Raw genomic sequence first — 16516 nt, 5'->3', positions numbered from 1 at the left:
TCCTACGCTCCAGTTACAAAAGTCCCAGCCTATTCAGCCTTTCTACTCTCTCCTAAATGGCTTTGGGGTCTACCTACGCTAAATGGGCTCTGGTGGTTCAAGAAAGCAGTTCATTACCATCTTCTCAACAGCCACTAAGGTCATGCAATTACTGGCCCTGGCCAGAGAAGACCACATCCAAAGAATGCATAAAGAAATTTTAACACCCCATCATGAATGAGAATTGAGACAAAGAAGATCCAATAATGGACATCCACAACTATTGATGCTGGCACAGAAATTTAATTAAAAATTCAACACAATGCTTCGAACCTCAGCATGACTTGAAGGAGGGGAGAAGAACAGAGTTAATACAGAATGCCATTTGAGAGAGGAAACCATGGTAACAAAACAGAACACAAATAATTGGAGAAATACAAACCAATTAAATTCTGGACAAGAATGAATTTTAACAATTTTAAGTGATAAGGCAGTTCAGCAAAATTACAAAAATAGTGCAACCATCATACTCCCCCCATTGAGTGTTCCCCTCCTCTCAAATCTATTTACTTCTATATGTATAAAAAAAATTCAATAGTTATTGCAGTCGAGAGCACGTGTCACTTTTTTTTTTACAACTTTTTAATACACATAAAAAGATACAAATTAAAGAGATCAAGCAAGATGCACTGACAGGAATAGGGGAGGCCAGGCATGGAGTAGAAGTGAGATATGTGATTGTCAATATAAAACGTATTTAAATGTTTATCCAATATTTGTTTATTAACATTAATCCCAAGGTCTAATACAATAAGCAATGTAACATTTAAATTCAGACTATGCAAAGGAATTCACAATAAAAAAAACTCAAAGATGAATTTACAATCCTGTTTTGATATTTGTACTCCTTCCCCTTTCCCTGTTTGCAATGGACTATTCTCCTAACTGTGTCACTGATAGCTTTTATGTAGACATCATTCAATAGAGCAGATTCGTGTTGTACGTGAAGGAAGAGGCCAGTACAGAAGGAACGTAAGTTTAACGTTCTGACATTAGATTAGGGCTCTTGAGCTTTCTAGGACTGCATTTTAAGACTATTTGAGACTCAAGTGGCTATATAAAGAAGGGCATTTGCTGAAGATAGATGGAGCAACTGAACTGCAAAGCTCCAAAGGGCAATCATTGCTGTAGCTTTTGTCCATTTGGTGGGTTTGCTGTGTTCACAAAAAGAAAATTCCAATTTGTCTCAAGGAAATTATGCAACGGACATTACTGTTGCAAGTGTTTCCTACTATTCTGTTTGATACTTTTTAATCACAAACGAGTAAGCAAGGATTAATGATGTTGATATACTAGAAATCAGCCTCTGCTTCATTGAATTATTTTACGTTGCATATCTTTGAGACTTTTATTTTGCCAATGTTTGAAGGGTAATCTGAGGACAACTGAACTCTCCATTCATGTGAATCTTGTTTTTCTATTCCTTGTCTAGCCTCTCATCCCATACAATTGTCTTTGCCAACAGTGGTCTATAGGAGGGGAAAACTGTGGAGGTTGATGCAGATTTTAAAGTTGGGTGCAAATCATGTAGACACTGCCTTTTGTTTCTTTCTCAATTGGCGAGTCCCCTCTCCACTCAATTCTACGTTCTTCCCTCCAGCAAGTTGGTCAAGGTCAAGCCTGTTCTCAACCAATATACAAACACACTTGCTTTACAGTGCATGTCACATAACTGTGATCAAGAACAAGAACGCTGACTGATTCGCTGCCTAGTTCAGTGATTCGGCACCAAAATGTCAGCCATGGTGAGACCAACTAACTCAACCATGATCCATGAGCTCCATCACTGAATATACATGCCGAACCATCAGAGATCTCTAACCTTTGAACACATCTTAGTCTGGTCCATTGGAGAGATTGGAAAGGGGTAGGGAGAGGGGGATTTAAAGTCATTCTTGTGGCTCAGCAAGATCATTAACTTGGACAAATCTTTGTTTGAAAAATTAGGACAGATTAATGGGAAGTAACATCTTTCCCTCTACTCTACAAAAACACAATACGAGGCCCAAGCTGCGTTGCCAGTTTTTTTTTTAGAAAAACCTTAAAAACAAAAATACCAAAACAATTGCTGCCGTCAATTACATCTGTGAAAAAGCATAAGCCAAGCATTGCAACCAAATATGTAGATGGGCAGATCCCAAAAGGAACTAGGGGAAAAACAAATTATTAAGGATCCTGGAAACTTGCTCAGCTCTAAAGCTGGCTTCAAAAAAATGAAAGCATTTTAAAACCCATGTTGTTAAAAGAAACATGCGGCAACATCCGGGGCTCAGGAAAACGCCAGCTTTGGGGAGAGGATCCTTCCGTAGCACAGGGTATGACTTGTAGTACACTCAATTCTTGGTCAGTTGCACATTTTGGGAGCAGCTTCCTATTACAAACTGAATCAGGTAGCGGTGTAATTATCAGGGAGTACTCAAGTCGCACCATCATACATGTTCATATTTTAATTCTCAAAATACCTTGGGAGGGGGGGGGGGGGTGCAGGTGAGAGGACTTGCACTCCTAGGACGACCTGTAGCTCTTCGATGTCAGCTAACGGTGTATCTTACAAGACAGGTACAACACCTGCGGGGCATATACATATTTGTACGTCACATTAAAGACAGGTGTTTTTGGTCCTTTCAATCCCAAAGGGTCCTTTGCATTTACCCCCACCACAACAAATAATCTACTACTTTGTAAACCCTATGGAGATCTGGACGAAGAAATCTCTCTCAGTGTGATCCTAGTGACCAGATTCTATGCTTGAATTGATGCAGAGACGCCAGAGAAAGGCCCAGTCCCTTTTGGCACTACTGTTCCATAGTGCCCAGCTTTTTCTCTTCCTGGGATGCAATGCTGCCAACTTGTCCATCATCCTCCTCTTCCTCTTCCTCCTCTTCTACACCTTCCTGCCCACTGCCTTGATATTTGTCATGAGTCCACTTGGGGCTGGTGTTGGACTTTTTATACAGGAAGCGACCCCTTCCTCGCTGAAACGTACCACGGCCCCTTTTATTTGCCCAGTAGTTGTCCCCATCTCCCTCACGGTCATCATGCTGCAGAGAAACAGAAGGGAAGAAACATTACATTAAAATATACAGTCCAGTACAGTCAGGTATCTATATATTGATCTTATGAACAGTTCAAAGGTAAATCTTTTAAAAGTGCAACAGGACTGGTGTAGGGAATATAGTCTTGGGTCTTTGCAATCTCCTCTCCTGCGTCACCGCAATGACACTGGCTCCCTTTGAATGAAACACAATCTGGATCTAAGTTTACCACCTCAGGAATTAGGAGTCAACTTTCATTGACTTGGCAGAGTTACAAACTCTGAGATAAAAATGTTTGGGTTCAAGCCCCACTCCAGGGACTAGAGTATATATCTATGCTGGCATTCAGTACATTCTTGAGGGAGGTGCTATCTTTTGGATAAGAAATTAAAAGGAGGCCCTGTCCACATCTACCCTTTTGGGTGAACATGAAAGTCTGACTGGGAAGTGGATGTTCTGCTTCAAAAGCAAGGATAATCTCTCCAGTGACCTGACTAACATCTATTCTTCAACTAACACCTATACACAAAAAAGAATCAGCCTTTATAGCAATGCCAGAGGTTTGGTCTTGCTGTGTCTAAGTTGGCGACTGGATTTTCAACAGCACAATAGGAAGTACATTTCAAATCTATTTCATAAAGCACTTTGAGAAGTCCCAGGGCAGCGAAAGGTGCTATAATAAATGAAACCCCATTATTCCAGCAAAACATGTACCCGAAGGGAAGATGCCAACAACTGGCATCTAATAAAATGTTTTAACAGAGGTAGGTGGATTGTTTCCTGAATTGGAGTTTGTATTTATCCTCTTCATAAAAATAATGAATGAAAACCACTGGAATTCAACCATTCCCCCAAAACAAAAGGCAACTTTATTTTTTAGGCGTCCACATTCCTGAGCTCCCAACAAAAGGTAAATTGCTGCCCCTTCATTTCCAGATCAAGCAGGGTCACCTCAGATTCCAATGCAAAGACTCTGGGCATGGAACATATTCCACTGCTCCGAGCTGGAGGAAAACCGATTTCTATCTCTCTCTCTCCCCCTCCCCCAAAGTGTCCATTCCCAAATATGCCGCATCCCACTATTTCCTTCATTTTTTACAGAAAAAAATATTATTCAGGCCCCTTAAATCAGTTTTAACTTCAATGTTACAAAATGTTCTGTTTATCTGGGCTGAGTGTCTATAGCCTCTGGGTAAGTGAGATATTGGTGCAAAGTCCAAGGAACAAGTAAAAGCTCACAATTCCCATAAAGCCCACACTTCTCCTCCTCACAATCCAGTGCGACACTGAAGCCACAAAACCACAGGATCAAGAGGAGACCATTCTGCCCCCTCCAACCTGTTCCAGCATTTATTTAAATCACTGTTGATCAGTGTCTCAACTCCACTTTCCAGCTCTGTTCTATTCCTTTATATACTCTTGCCTTCCAAATGATTTCCCTCCAATCTTCATCCTCCAGCCTCAACATCACCTTGGATGGGCTCCAGATTTCTATCATCCTGTGCGTTTAGAACTGTTTCCTGACATCAACCCTGAATGACTTAGCTCGAATTTTAAGGGGCGCTTGCTCTGCTCGAGGCATAATCTTACAATTAATGCCAGGTCGTACACAACTGATGTCAAGAATTACCTTCACGTAAAGACCAGGAGCCTGCCTGCTCTGCACAGCCTGACTGCTCATTGGATCAACTCACTGAGCCATTAGGGGCCTGGGCCGAGGCCTGGCTTGGTTACAAACAGCTCTTGGAGGCTCAGTGACATTTCTTCCTCCAGACAGATAAAACAACCTGAGCTCTGGATGTTTGTGGACACGTACCAGATAGTACTTTTTGCTTTTTGGTGTGTACTCGGGATCCCAGTCCTCTTCGCGGGGCCTCTTTTGGAAAGTTGGGTTACCGGGGTTACTGCTATTGCTGGGACCAGGAAACGCTCCCCTGCCATATCCTCTTCCTCTTATTCTGAACTGCTGCATTAGCATAAAAAGGAAGGTGTAATTGGGACAGGTATTCAACTTTAATGAGTTACATTTTCAGACCTTGATGCAAAGTACAAGTGAAGGAAAATGGAATGTCCACTTACTCAGCATGCCAAGGTGACAGCACAGGATGCTCTCTCCATGCTAACTTGGCAAAACACCTCAAGCCAAAAACCTCCCACCCCACAAAACTGCTCCTTCACTGCCAGCAAGACATTTCTGCACACCAAAATCTCAATTGTGATATTTTTATGTGAAAAAGATAGAAGCGCCAAGCTTTATGGCCAGGCTTGGCCTTCCACCACAGTGGAGAGAGAGACAGAGAGAGATAGAGTCAAAGACTCAAATCAATAAATTCAGAACTGTACAACCCTCTCCCGGAAGCTGCTCAGCGTCACGTTCAAACCTTGGAGGCTGTGTAATTCTAATTGAGATCTCCACATAAGTTAGGAGCAAATGCCATAAAAACCACAGGTTGGAGGTTTAAAGCTGTGAGGTGAGAGGGCAACTGATGAAAAATTCTGGATGGAAGCATCATAATCTTGATACACAGATCTTTGTTTTCAGGAGGTCCAAATAAACTTGTAACTCAGGGCCCATACTGAGCCAGGTTCAAGAAAAATGGTCCCTTTCAAGAATCATGTGTCACCATCCAGAAATGTCTGCCCGATTTGAAATCTAGCCCCACTGCATTCTAAAACATAAGGGACTGTAAAACTGCATCTCTGGAAAACAAGCACAAGCTAGATTATGAATATAGTACAGACAGTAACCTCCAAAGTACTTCCAGTGCTGGTTCAGTAACTCTTAACAACAAACATTGCGCCAAAGCAAAATCATTAATCTGGACAAATTATTTCAGATTCCTAGAATTAGAATTAACATGCTGTCTAACCTCACGTAATGAAACACTAACTGGAAACCAGGAAACAAAACCTTGAGGGCCTGACAGCACAAAGCATCAGTTTTCACTTTCTGCTTACAAAAATTCCACGTGCTCTGCCTCGCGTTGGTGGGCCAGTGAATTCTCGTGTTCCAAGGCGAGCTTTGTTAAAGCCGGTCGAGGTCTCCTCCCGGCCCACTCCCTCTTCTTGATCATCTTTTCCCTCGTGTGATGGAGACGAAGAGGAAGATGAAGTGGATGATGAGCTGGTTCTTGCTCTGACTTTCTTGCGCTTCCTGTTCAAAAAAAATTGGGGGGAGAAAAAGGATGTTATTTTACAACAATTCCACTTATGTGTGTCACTGGTCCTTCGAGTGGCAGCACATTGGGTTTGGAAAGGCTGGCTAGTCACATTCAAATCTGTCCATTCTTGAATGACCAAGTACCAACTGGCATGGTGCACTGGCGCCAGGTTACCTACTCCCTTCCACATACCTGTGACATGTAAACAACTTTTTTTGCCAACCAATGACCAACTACCCCACAGACAAGGCTGAACCTCAAATCAGTGCTGAGAGAAGTGAAGTGAACGCTGGGTTAGAAGACATTTGGATTGGCACAAGATACAAACAGAGACTCTTGTGTAGCTTAGTGTAGCAGTGAATCAGAAGGCTTCTGCCATCACTGTAGCAATATGGCAAGACCAGCAGTTAATCTGAAATCCAAGATGTCATGAAAGCATAACCACCCTGGACTCAGACCTCCCATGTTACCTTTAGAACAGTTTCTTCTTGTCAAGAACAGGAATACTCTTTAGGCTGTGAAACCCATTGCCATTGCTTCTTCACCGATCCTCCCAACATGAGATCAGAAAAGGGGATATTGACTGTTGACTGCACAGTATTCAGTATCATTCGCAACTTGCGTGCAACAAGACCTGGAAACTTATAGGGTTGAGCTGGTAAGTAGCAAGTAGCATTCGCACTATACAAATACCAGGCAAGGTCAATTTTCAATGATAGAAGGAATCTAAGCATCTCTTAGCATCTCTTAGCATTCACAAAAACACATGAAACAGCAATAGCATTACCACTGAATTCCTCCACCTTTAACACATTGAAGATCTCATTTCACCAGAAACTTAAATAAAAGCAACATACTGTGGATGCTGGAAATCTGAAATGAACAATGCTGGAGAAACTCAGCAGGTTTGGCAGCATCTGTGGAGAGAGAAACTCAAGTGTGATATGACTTCTTCAAAATGAAGACTCCTCAAATGACCAAGTACCAGCTGACCAATTCTGAACAGTTGTATTAGACTCAAAATGCTAACTATTTTTCTCTCTCCACAGATGCTACCAGACTTGCTAAGTTTCTCCAGCATTTTGTGTGCTTCTTTCACCAGAAATTTAACTAAGCCAGGCACAAAAACATTACTGCTGCAAGAACAGGTCAGATTCTGGAAATACCACATCAAGTAACTCATCTCCTGACTTTTCAAAGCTTGTTCACCATCTACAAGATACACTGCGAGTGCTGCTCACTTGGCTGACGACGGCAGTTTCAACACACAGCCAGCTCAACATCATTGAGGACAAAGCAGTTTGTCTAATCTCATCTCTCCCACAGCCTTATTTATTCACTCCCTCCACAACCAGCACAGACTGTGCACCATCTGCACTGCAGCACTTTTCCAAAGTTTCCTTCATCAGCAGATCAGAGGTTGTAGAAGGGAGGGAACCAAATAGTGTCAGTGCGACATGAGTATCCACTATCTACTGGTAAGAAAGACCTAAGGAAAGACAGCCAGCGGAGGCAGACTGTCCAGTATGATAAAGGATACAGAACATTACCTGTGCTTTTTAGACTCCTTGTACGCTTTGGGAATTTTTCCAGACTTTTCCTTTGACCGTTCACGTGAATGGCTGGAATCTCTTGAATCTTTGGAACTATCTTTTTTATGTTCTCCTTCCTTGCTCTTATATTTCCTACGGTGCTCAATATCTAGGCGAAGGTCATCAGGCTCATCCTTTAATTTCCCTTCTCCCTGCTAGAAAGCATTTGGGATAAGAAATAAGGAATATGTTTAAGATGTAGTGTGACTGACAAGAGGTAAAAGAACCCAAAGGGTTGCTTCAAAGACAGTGAAGTGGTTTTACATTTCCATGCTTTCTTAAAAAGATAACAGAATTTGTATGATCTACTTTCTCTCAGGACTATTGGGAGTACACCTGTAGTGCACGTACATACACGGACGCAGTAAATGGAACTGAGAAAATGTTTTTAATGCTGCTAAAGGACATGACCTCCACTTTCAAATGATTCCTTTAACTTTTGAGCCCAACCAAAAATACAAGCTGATTTAACACTGATCAGCATTCCTGTGGAATTCTACAGATTACATACTGGCCTCCCATCACAAATGTAACATTGTACTTCAAAGCATAAGTTGTTTAAATAAACATCACCACTTATACACATTCATCATCCTTTCCTTCTTCCTCAACGTTCTGTATACATCAGAACAATTTCTGAGGAGAATAAAAAATAACTGCCTGTCACGACGCCAGGGTAGTTTGAATACCCACGGACGTGAAAGAACTAATGAGCAAGATATTCAGCCAAAGGCTGATCTTAGTGGACATGGCCAGACAAACCACATCCGCCTTCCCTATGGTTGGCCCTATGACATTCCTCTCACTAAATCTGGAACTGGAAACATATTCTCTTTTGGTCCAAAGTCAACTTTTCCCTTATGAGAAGGGGGCGTCCCTTAGTTTGTATCTGGGTTGTCATTTCCTCAGCTCACTACCATCTCCTAATCTTCTTGTTCCATAAATGGAATGTCTTCATCTTGCTCAATCTCCAACATCCACATCCCCAGCTTGGGTTCAGGTAGCCAGCTGGAGTAGTTTAATAGTTTAAAATCACTGCATGGTCTTTCCAATGTACTCATTACACATGTCAACTAATGTTGGGAAACGAGAGAAATTCATCACTTAAAAACAAGGAAGCGAATCAGAGTCGAACTTCGTGATTTATGAGGGTAGTAAACAAGATTTGGGAGGGTGAGGGAAGGAAATAATTAAAGATAAAGATAAAGAACATAATTTCTTCAGACAGTTAATGATTGTTGGTTCAGACTGTTGCCTGGCCCAACAAAAATAAAATGGGCTAAAGCATTTAAATTGCAGTTGGATTACTACCCACTTCAGTAGGGAGTAAAATGGCAAAACTTAGAGATTAACTTGAAATATCCTGGGCAGAACAGGATGCATGTAGACTGAATGACCCCTAATTGACAGCAATACCCCATTCTTGCCGTGGACATGACATTTGAGCCCCATGAAAAGCTACAGTGGTCACTTTTATAGTAAAGGTCACATCGAGGAATGTAAGGCAAAATGGGAGCAGAATGCTTGCCTTCTCCCTGCAGCTTGTTTGAAATCAGTGGTGTGAGTCACAGAATGTTAACAAGCAGCTAAAACAAGCAATCAGGGAGGCATTTTAGCCTTTACTGCAAAGGGATTTAAGTGCAAGGCTAAGGAGGTTTTGCTGCAAATATACAGGCTTCAGTTATAGCACACCTGCAGAACTATGTTCAGGTCCCATTTCCATACTCGCCTAAAAGGGAGGCAACAAAAGTTCATCAGATTGATTTGTGGGATGAACGAATTAACTAATGAGACGAAACAGAGTACAACGGGCCTAGATTCCCTAGAGTTTAGGAGCATCTAAAATGCTTACAGGATGTGACAGAGCAGAAAGTAAGGGTGCTTCCCTTTTCTTATCCTGAAAGTATAATTTAATACCAAATAAAGGGGAAATGTGTCATTGAGAGCATTAATAATGTTTTTAACTATGTTGCACTACTAGGTGAAGCTTTCCTCAATATCACAGCAAGTGGTAGAGGATCATGCTGGCCTTGGGCAGTAAGAAACTGGGCACTTAGCATGGCGATGACAATTCTCCCTGGATTGAGAAATGTTATCATGGTACAGCAAACAGTGGATAGCACCATCCTACCAGGTTCAATTTGCATTCTTATTTTAAGCCAACCGTTGGATCCACCCTTAAAGAGTCAATCCCACTTGGTGAGAACAGGCTGTTTTTTTTTCTCCTTCTAAAACTAAGTGCAATCGGAAAGCTGCACACTGTCTAGCACAATGCTGCAGCTGGGTAGCAGCCAGTTTCTGGCAAAGTGTTAGAAGCAGCTGAGAGTCCAAATGTTTGCAACACAAGGCTTTGGCCCTCTCACAAAGACTCCCATTGTGTGAGTATGATAGCTTACATCCACTGAGGCAACGTTCTAACACAAATGACGAACACAACTCTCTTCATCTGTCAGAGAAGTTTCCAAACAAAGAATTAAGTGCAACACATCTGGAAAGAATGGGATGTCTGGAAAATTAATTCTGGGCAAACATTACAGTTTGTAGGCTCCGCCTAACACTGTATCCAGGCTAAATGTGGTAAAACTACTTTTAAAGAAAAACTCAGTATTCTTCCCCTTCTTCTCCTGAAGGTACTGGTGTTATTTGGCAAGCGCCAACAGTCTGTTGTGGCGTTAACAGATTATATATATGGGTTACCTGACATTTCAGCTTCAAAATGAAAAAAAACGAAGCCACTGCCACAGAACATTCCAAGTTATTCTGGAATGGTCTAGAATTGGAGCACTTGGAGCAGAGCAAGAGGAGCGGGAAGAATTACGTAGACAGGAGGGAAGAACCAACAACTCACTTTCATACAGTAACGATAACACAGCAAAACAGCCCAAATCACTTAACAAGAGCATGCTCAATAAAAAAAAAATTTCTGACACTGACAGACAAGAAGAGATGTTATGACAGGTGACCCTGATTAATCAGGTAGGTTCTAAGGAGCATCCTAAGAGGGGCCGGGGGAGGAGGAGGGGGTATAGGAGAGAGATATAGCATGGTTCAGGGAGTAACTTTCAGGGATTACGGCCAAAACACTTGAAAGCAAGGAACAAATGATGGCATCATTAAAATCAGATGTTTTAAGAGGCAGCACTGCAGCAGGTTTCTTGGGGGATGCAACAGAGGATTCTGAAACAACGGTGAGGATCTCGAAATTAAGGCCGCTCAGCATAGGTCAGCAAGACGGGGGACAACGGGTGAACAAGGTACGAGCGACAGAATTGAATGAGTTACAGATTATAATGGAGTATAGGAGGGGTCAGAAGAAAATATGAAAAGGAATAAATGACAATAAAATTTGTTCTGCGCATGATATTTCATTGAGTATCAAGGAGAGGTTGCAATTAATTTTGAACACAGAACCAGACTGGTGGCAATAATAGCAGGCGGATTCAATATTTCAATGCCATTTTATTATAGAGTGACTAAAGCCTATCAAGCTGGTGGAGTATGATTTTGAATGAGTATTACATTCAGTTGAATTCAGATGTACTTTTTTTTAGTTCATCTTATGTCACAGGCCTGAGTTCACAATCTCCACACACAGCAGAGACACAGTAACTTACAGGAAGTACTGTTCAAAGGCAAATTTTAAAGGACTCAAGCTAAATCTGTCAGTTTTTGACTTAAAATAATGGCTAAGGCATTTACCATTAGATATCACTGGTACGTTTGATACCACAGAAGTGACTGCAGATAAGGGAAAGTGAAAGAGGGATGAACTCCCGAACATTTTCTACAAAGGACACCAATAAACCTTTGCTCCAAGTATTGCAAGAGGAGGACAGCCTCTAATCACTGCAGCAACTCTCCTGCTCAGATTCAATCCACCATTTGTTGTCTGGAGATTTGGGTCTGCAAGCTGGAAATGAATTCTTACACCAACTGCAGGCTCTGGTACAAAATGACGTTCAAAATGACTTTCGATATACAAACACCTGGCATCCAAGTACACTGAGCACAATATTTCAACTTCCTAATTTTAACACAACCCCCCAAAGATAAGCTGCTAATGCAAGAAAATACAAGTAACCTCACAGCACAAGAGATGACAAGACAGAAATCTTAAAAATGTCAACTATATTTAAAATTAATATTTTCCTCAGAAAAAAATCCAAAATACTTACAGCTCAGTCAGAAAAGAAGTTTTCCTGCATCAGCCACTCGCATTTTTTTATATATGTTTGCATTTTCCTAAAGTTTTTTTTTCCAAAAATGTCTCCCAGTGTCTCAAGCTCACCTCAACAGGCTCTGACAGCATCTGCCATACTTTTAAGCACGTCACAGAGGTGAGGATTAATTTAATAAATTAAACACTTTTGCAGCTCAGTTTTTTAGAACAATTGTTTTGGGGGCCTTAAAAGAAAAACACAAACTTATGATAGGAGAAACTCCAAACAAAAACAAAAGAGTCATTTGTCATTGTACAGACATTACCCAATATTCATGCAATAAAAGCACAAACACAATATTAGTAAGTCCACAATCAAGTTACCTTGTAGCTGCTCTCCTTCTGGCTCTTTATTTCATCACGGAAATGCATACGTTTCTTTAGAGCACTGGGTGAAATATCAATCCGCCTTAAAAATGGAAACCACCATCAGAACGAAGAACATTAAGGGAGCAGTGTCTTTAAAGGTCTGGTCGGTTACTTTTGAGGGGGACTGGATTAAATTTGAGCTCAACGAGAAAAAAGCTTATTGCGAGAAGAGTAGAACATTTTGCCACTTCGGTCTTCGGTGTGAGAAATAAGGTGTCCCATATCAGATGCAGCATAGCGAGATGCAGAGTAAAGCACTCTCTACAATGAACCTAAATCTCAAATCTCTGACGAGCTCTTGCTATCATCAGCAGGGCATTTAGATATTCTGCACGCATTATCCTCTCAGCATTTGGGCAAGATCATCAAATTAGTTCCAACTAATATAGAGTTAGGGACATCTTTGCACTGGAGGCTCACGTCCATTCGGAAGTGGATACAGACTGTCCAAAACCCATTTCACACTCAATCCTTGGAAGTCAACAGACAGAGAGAAACTTTAATCTCATCATTGTGGTTTGGATTCAAATTCAGTTCCAGGAATGAAAGGGCAAACTGCCTGTGCTACTCACTCCCCCATCCGTTTTAAATTAGCCAAAGTGATAATACCTCTTCAGGTAAAACAATAATCCCGAAGTTGTGCCTTTTATGTAGCAAACAAAATGTTTGCTATTTTCTACTTAAACCTTTCAACTTGTACTGAGGACAGAGCAGGTAAACATTTGCTCTTAAATAACTGCGAATATTTGTGTCTAACTAACCAGCAGATCCTGCTGACCCTTCTCAGAGCCATCTATAAGACAATCAAGCTGAAACTGGGAACACAGCTAAAAAAAGGAAGTTACAACTTGATGGCATTTCATAATACATCATACCCAATGAAGTACTTCAATTTTAATGCAAGGGTACTCATTAACCAATTTATGCAAAGCAAGATTCCACAAACAAGATAAATCATTTACATCATTTTCGTGACATTGGTTGAAGGATCAACGTTAACACAGGAGAACATCTATGCTTTTTGAGAAGTGTTACATGATCTTCCACAACCAATTTAAAAGGGTAGGGTTCTCTGTGTAACATTCCTTTTGAAAGTTGAGCCCTTGGATTGTGCAGTGGCCCCAAAGTACTGCAAACTTAAATTCTGTACTCAAATTGTGGGACTGAACCCAAAGGCTCCTAATCTGGACACTAGAGTGCTACCCATTAAGCTAAGTGTCAGCAGGTAATTCTGATGCAAAGGATCAATGCAAAGGTCAAAATCCAACAGGTGCACAACAGACTGGAGCTTCTCTGCACTGTATGCAGGACAGTCAAAATAATCAACAAGAATTGAAATTGGAATTTAAACTTGAGGATCTCTGTATATGTAGTCTTGAAATTACATTACTCATGTTTACTAATATCATTCTGTCAAATAAAAATCAAAACCAGGTACCTATGAATCTCTGGGCTCTTCTGCCTGGGCACTTCCTGCTCGGCGGTTCTCCTTTGGTACATTGTAAAGCGTTCATTTAATGTGACTCCTGCAGACTTGAAGTAATGTTCTGTGGGTGCCAGAGAAAGAAGATAGCCTGTTTTAAGACTTGTTAGTGACAGGAATCACCACATTTAAAGAAAATAGAAAACTCCAGTCATTAAAAATTATGCAAGCCGAATATAACCCAGAGGGGAGAAGCAAAGCAACATCTGGTTGTATTTCAACTCTGACAACTTTTGGGAATGGCTAAATACATCATTTCAAAGATGCTGAAACAGCACAGGAGACATGGATTCATCTCTGTAGCTGAGCCTTGTCATCGAGACAAGGTTTGCCCATCAAGCTCTGAGATGCTTCTACATAGCAACTTTACAGGGGATGAGAGTGCAACATCAACTACTGTCTTGAGCAGCATCACATTCACTCCCCACTGCAACCCAAAACCTTTAAAAAAAACCGTTTTACATTTGCACGAAGAGTTTACAAACAACAATAGTTAAATGCATGCAGCAACCGGTCATCAGCCGCCACCCACTAGGGTGGCATTAAAAAGAGGAGCTCGTCACCACTCTCCCTGGTCCATCTTTTCCATCCCCATCTCTTTTTCAGGTTCTTCCAGTCCTGATTTGTTTTGTTTTTGGGGGAAAAAACATACTTTGCTCACTCCATCACTTCTTATTTCCTTTCCATGCGGTATTAATTCAATCAGTTTGATAGGCCCAAACCTCTACCAGCTTTCAGCTACTTTTAGTTACAGGACCTGGAGAAGCCCAGACAGCGTACAGCCTGGCTGACCTTTTTCAGACCGCCACACAGCATAGTACAATGGCAATAGTCAACATTGTCAGCAAGGTTCAGAGAGAGGACAACCACATGGATATTCTCCACAGTCAATATTCAGGATCAGTAAGTCAATAATCATTACAACTTTAAAGCAGAACCAAACATCAGTGAGCATGTATCAACTTCACTCAAACAACTTCAGCCATGAAGTTCCTTTAAAAATTTAACTACTTGGTAGTTATCACCACTACTAACAGTTTAGCTCCATTAATTAGACTCCAGACAATTATCATTGTGAAGTTACCCGCATCTTATTTTAGATTCCTTGTGAACCCACAACGTGTCCATTAGGAAATAACCTGCAAAGCTCCGATGTGAGTTAAGTTCCAGAAAAATATCACTTGTTGGGATAAGTTTACATCACATATCACTTCATTGGCTTTCAGTCACATCTATATATAAACATCAGGAAAAAAAATTGAGAGGCAATTTAACTAATGTAATCAGATTTCTGCAGACTGCCAGTGTACTTTGAAGGCAAAAAAAAATACCCAAAGCACACTGCAGATGCTAGATATCTGAAACAAACATTGAAAACTATTGCCAACACCCAGCAAAAAAGAAAACTGCTCAATTCAGGCACAGAATAGTTCAAATGGATAGCTGTATTCGTAATTCCCAACATTTACTTTTCAACATAAATGCTACGTGCCTTGATGAATGTTTAATCATTCTTTTTCCTTGTCTGTATTTGCTAGCTCACTGGCTGTGTTCATTTATTGAATAATTAACTGGAGAATACTGAGTGGATTAAAGTGGTAAGAGAAATTAGTCAAAGGGGAGACAGCACAGGGATTCAGTGACTTAAGAAATAGGAATTATTAGAACAGTTTGCTTTTTGACACTGTGAGTGGTTCAATTAATTAGAAACTGCATAATGGGAGTGGACAGGAAAGGGGTTTACTACGTTATGGTTCTCAAGGGCAATAAAAGTGAGATATTTACTAATAAATCTCGTAAGGAATTAAGGAAAAACACCTTGATACTAAGACGGGTAACACAGTTCAAACCATGGACACAAGGAACAGTTGAGGCAAATAACATGGATGCATTAAATGCTGGCAAACAAACCTTGGCAAAATGATCCCATCCAAATACTATCATGGGATCAATATACAACTGGCATTGCAATGAAAGTCCAAGAAAAATCATGAAATAATTTTTCCTATATATGCATTCAACATACAAGATTGCACAAATGTTGATGAATTTTCATTACAAATGGCGATTTTTATAGATGCTGGATTACACCAAAACCAAAGCACATATTAAAATACATATGTGCAATACATACCTCAGCAACAGGTACAAGATGGAAAACCTTAACTAAACAGTAACTGTTACTAACTTACCTTTCACATGGTGAACCAGAGTCACAATGTGCTGAGCAAAAAGCTCAGAAGGACTACGTCGAGACTGTGCCATCTGAATATGCTGGAAGATAGAACGAAACTCCTGATCTTTTTTGGGTTTGTGAACAAGGTCGCGACAGAGGCGTCGCTCATGGGTCAGGACGTTGGCAGAGCTGGAAAGATAACAAGAAGAGCTTTTTGTTTTGAAAGGTCATTCCAAAGAAATGCTAAGCCTATCAATGCATCATGGACTTCAGTATTACTACTGCCTCATTTTTCACACCATCCTGACTTTGGTGGGCTTGCGCTCCCCGTTGTACAGCAGTGACTCAAACACAAGCTGTCACCTTTAGGCGAGTGCAGACGTTAATCATTTAAACATATGTATCTTCCAGTGTTAAGTCAGTTTTGCTGAGGAGAGAAAGA

At 40.9% G+C, this 16516-nt stretch overlaps 1 protein-coding gene across 7 annotated transcripts in view; it reads right to left on the bottom strand.

Moving 5' to 3' along the window:
- Nucleotides 1-262: 262 nt before the first annotated feature.
- The window catches only part of LOC125464841 (thyroid hormone receptor-associated protein 3-like), a 113939-nt gene continuing 97685 nt past the window's right edge, over nt 263-16516 (bottom strand). For 6 of the 7 annotated variants that reach the window (XM_048557664.2, XM_048557669.2, XM_048557666.2 and 3 more), the window contains 7 exons: nt 16091-16263; nt 13854-13962; nt 12371-12455; nt 7786-7982; nt 6033-6228; nt 4891-5040; nt 263-3080 (listed from right to left, as the gene is read on the bottom strand). In XM_048557664.2, the coding sequence (XP_048413621.1) occupies nt 2835-3080; nt 4891-5040; nt 6033-6228; nt 7786-7982; nt 12371-12455; nt 13854-13962; nt 16091-16263 (1156 nt within the window). In that variant the 3' untranslated portion in view covers nt 263-2834. The remainder of the gene's footprint in view (nt 3081-4890; nt 5041-6032; nt 6229-7785; nt 7983-12370; nt 12456-13853; nt 13963-16090; nt 16264-16516) is intronic. The other variant, XM_048557670.2, reaches the window with a different exon arrangement.

This window comes from Stegostoma tigrinum, chromosome 24 (genome assembly GCF_030684315.1).
Source record: "Stegostoma tigrinum isolate sSteTig4 chromosome 24, sSteTig4.hap1, whole genome shotgun sequence".
Lineage (NCBI taxonomy): Eukaryota > Metazoa > Chordata > Chondrichthyes > Orectolobiformes > Stegostomatidae > Stegostoma > Stegostoma tigrinum.
The sequence above is the reverse complement of the archived record's forward strand: the minus strand, read 5'-3'. Positions and strand labels throughout refer to the sequence as shown.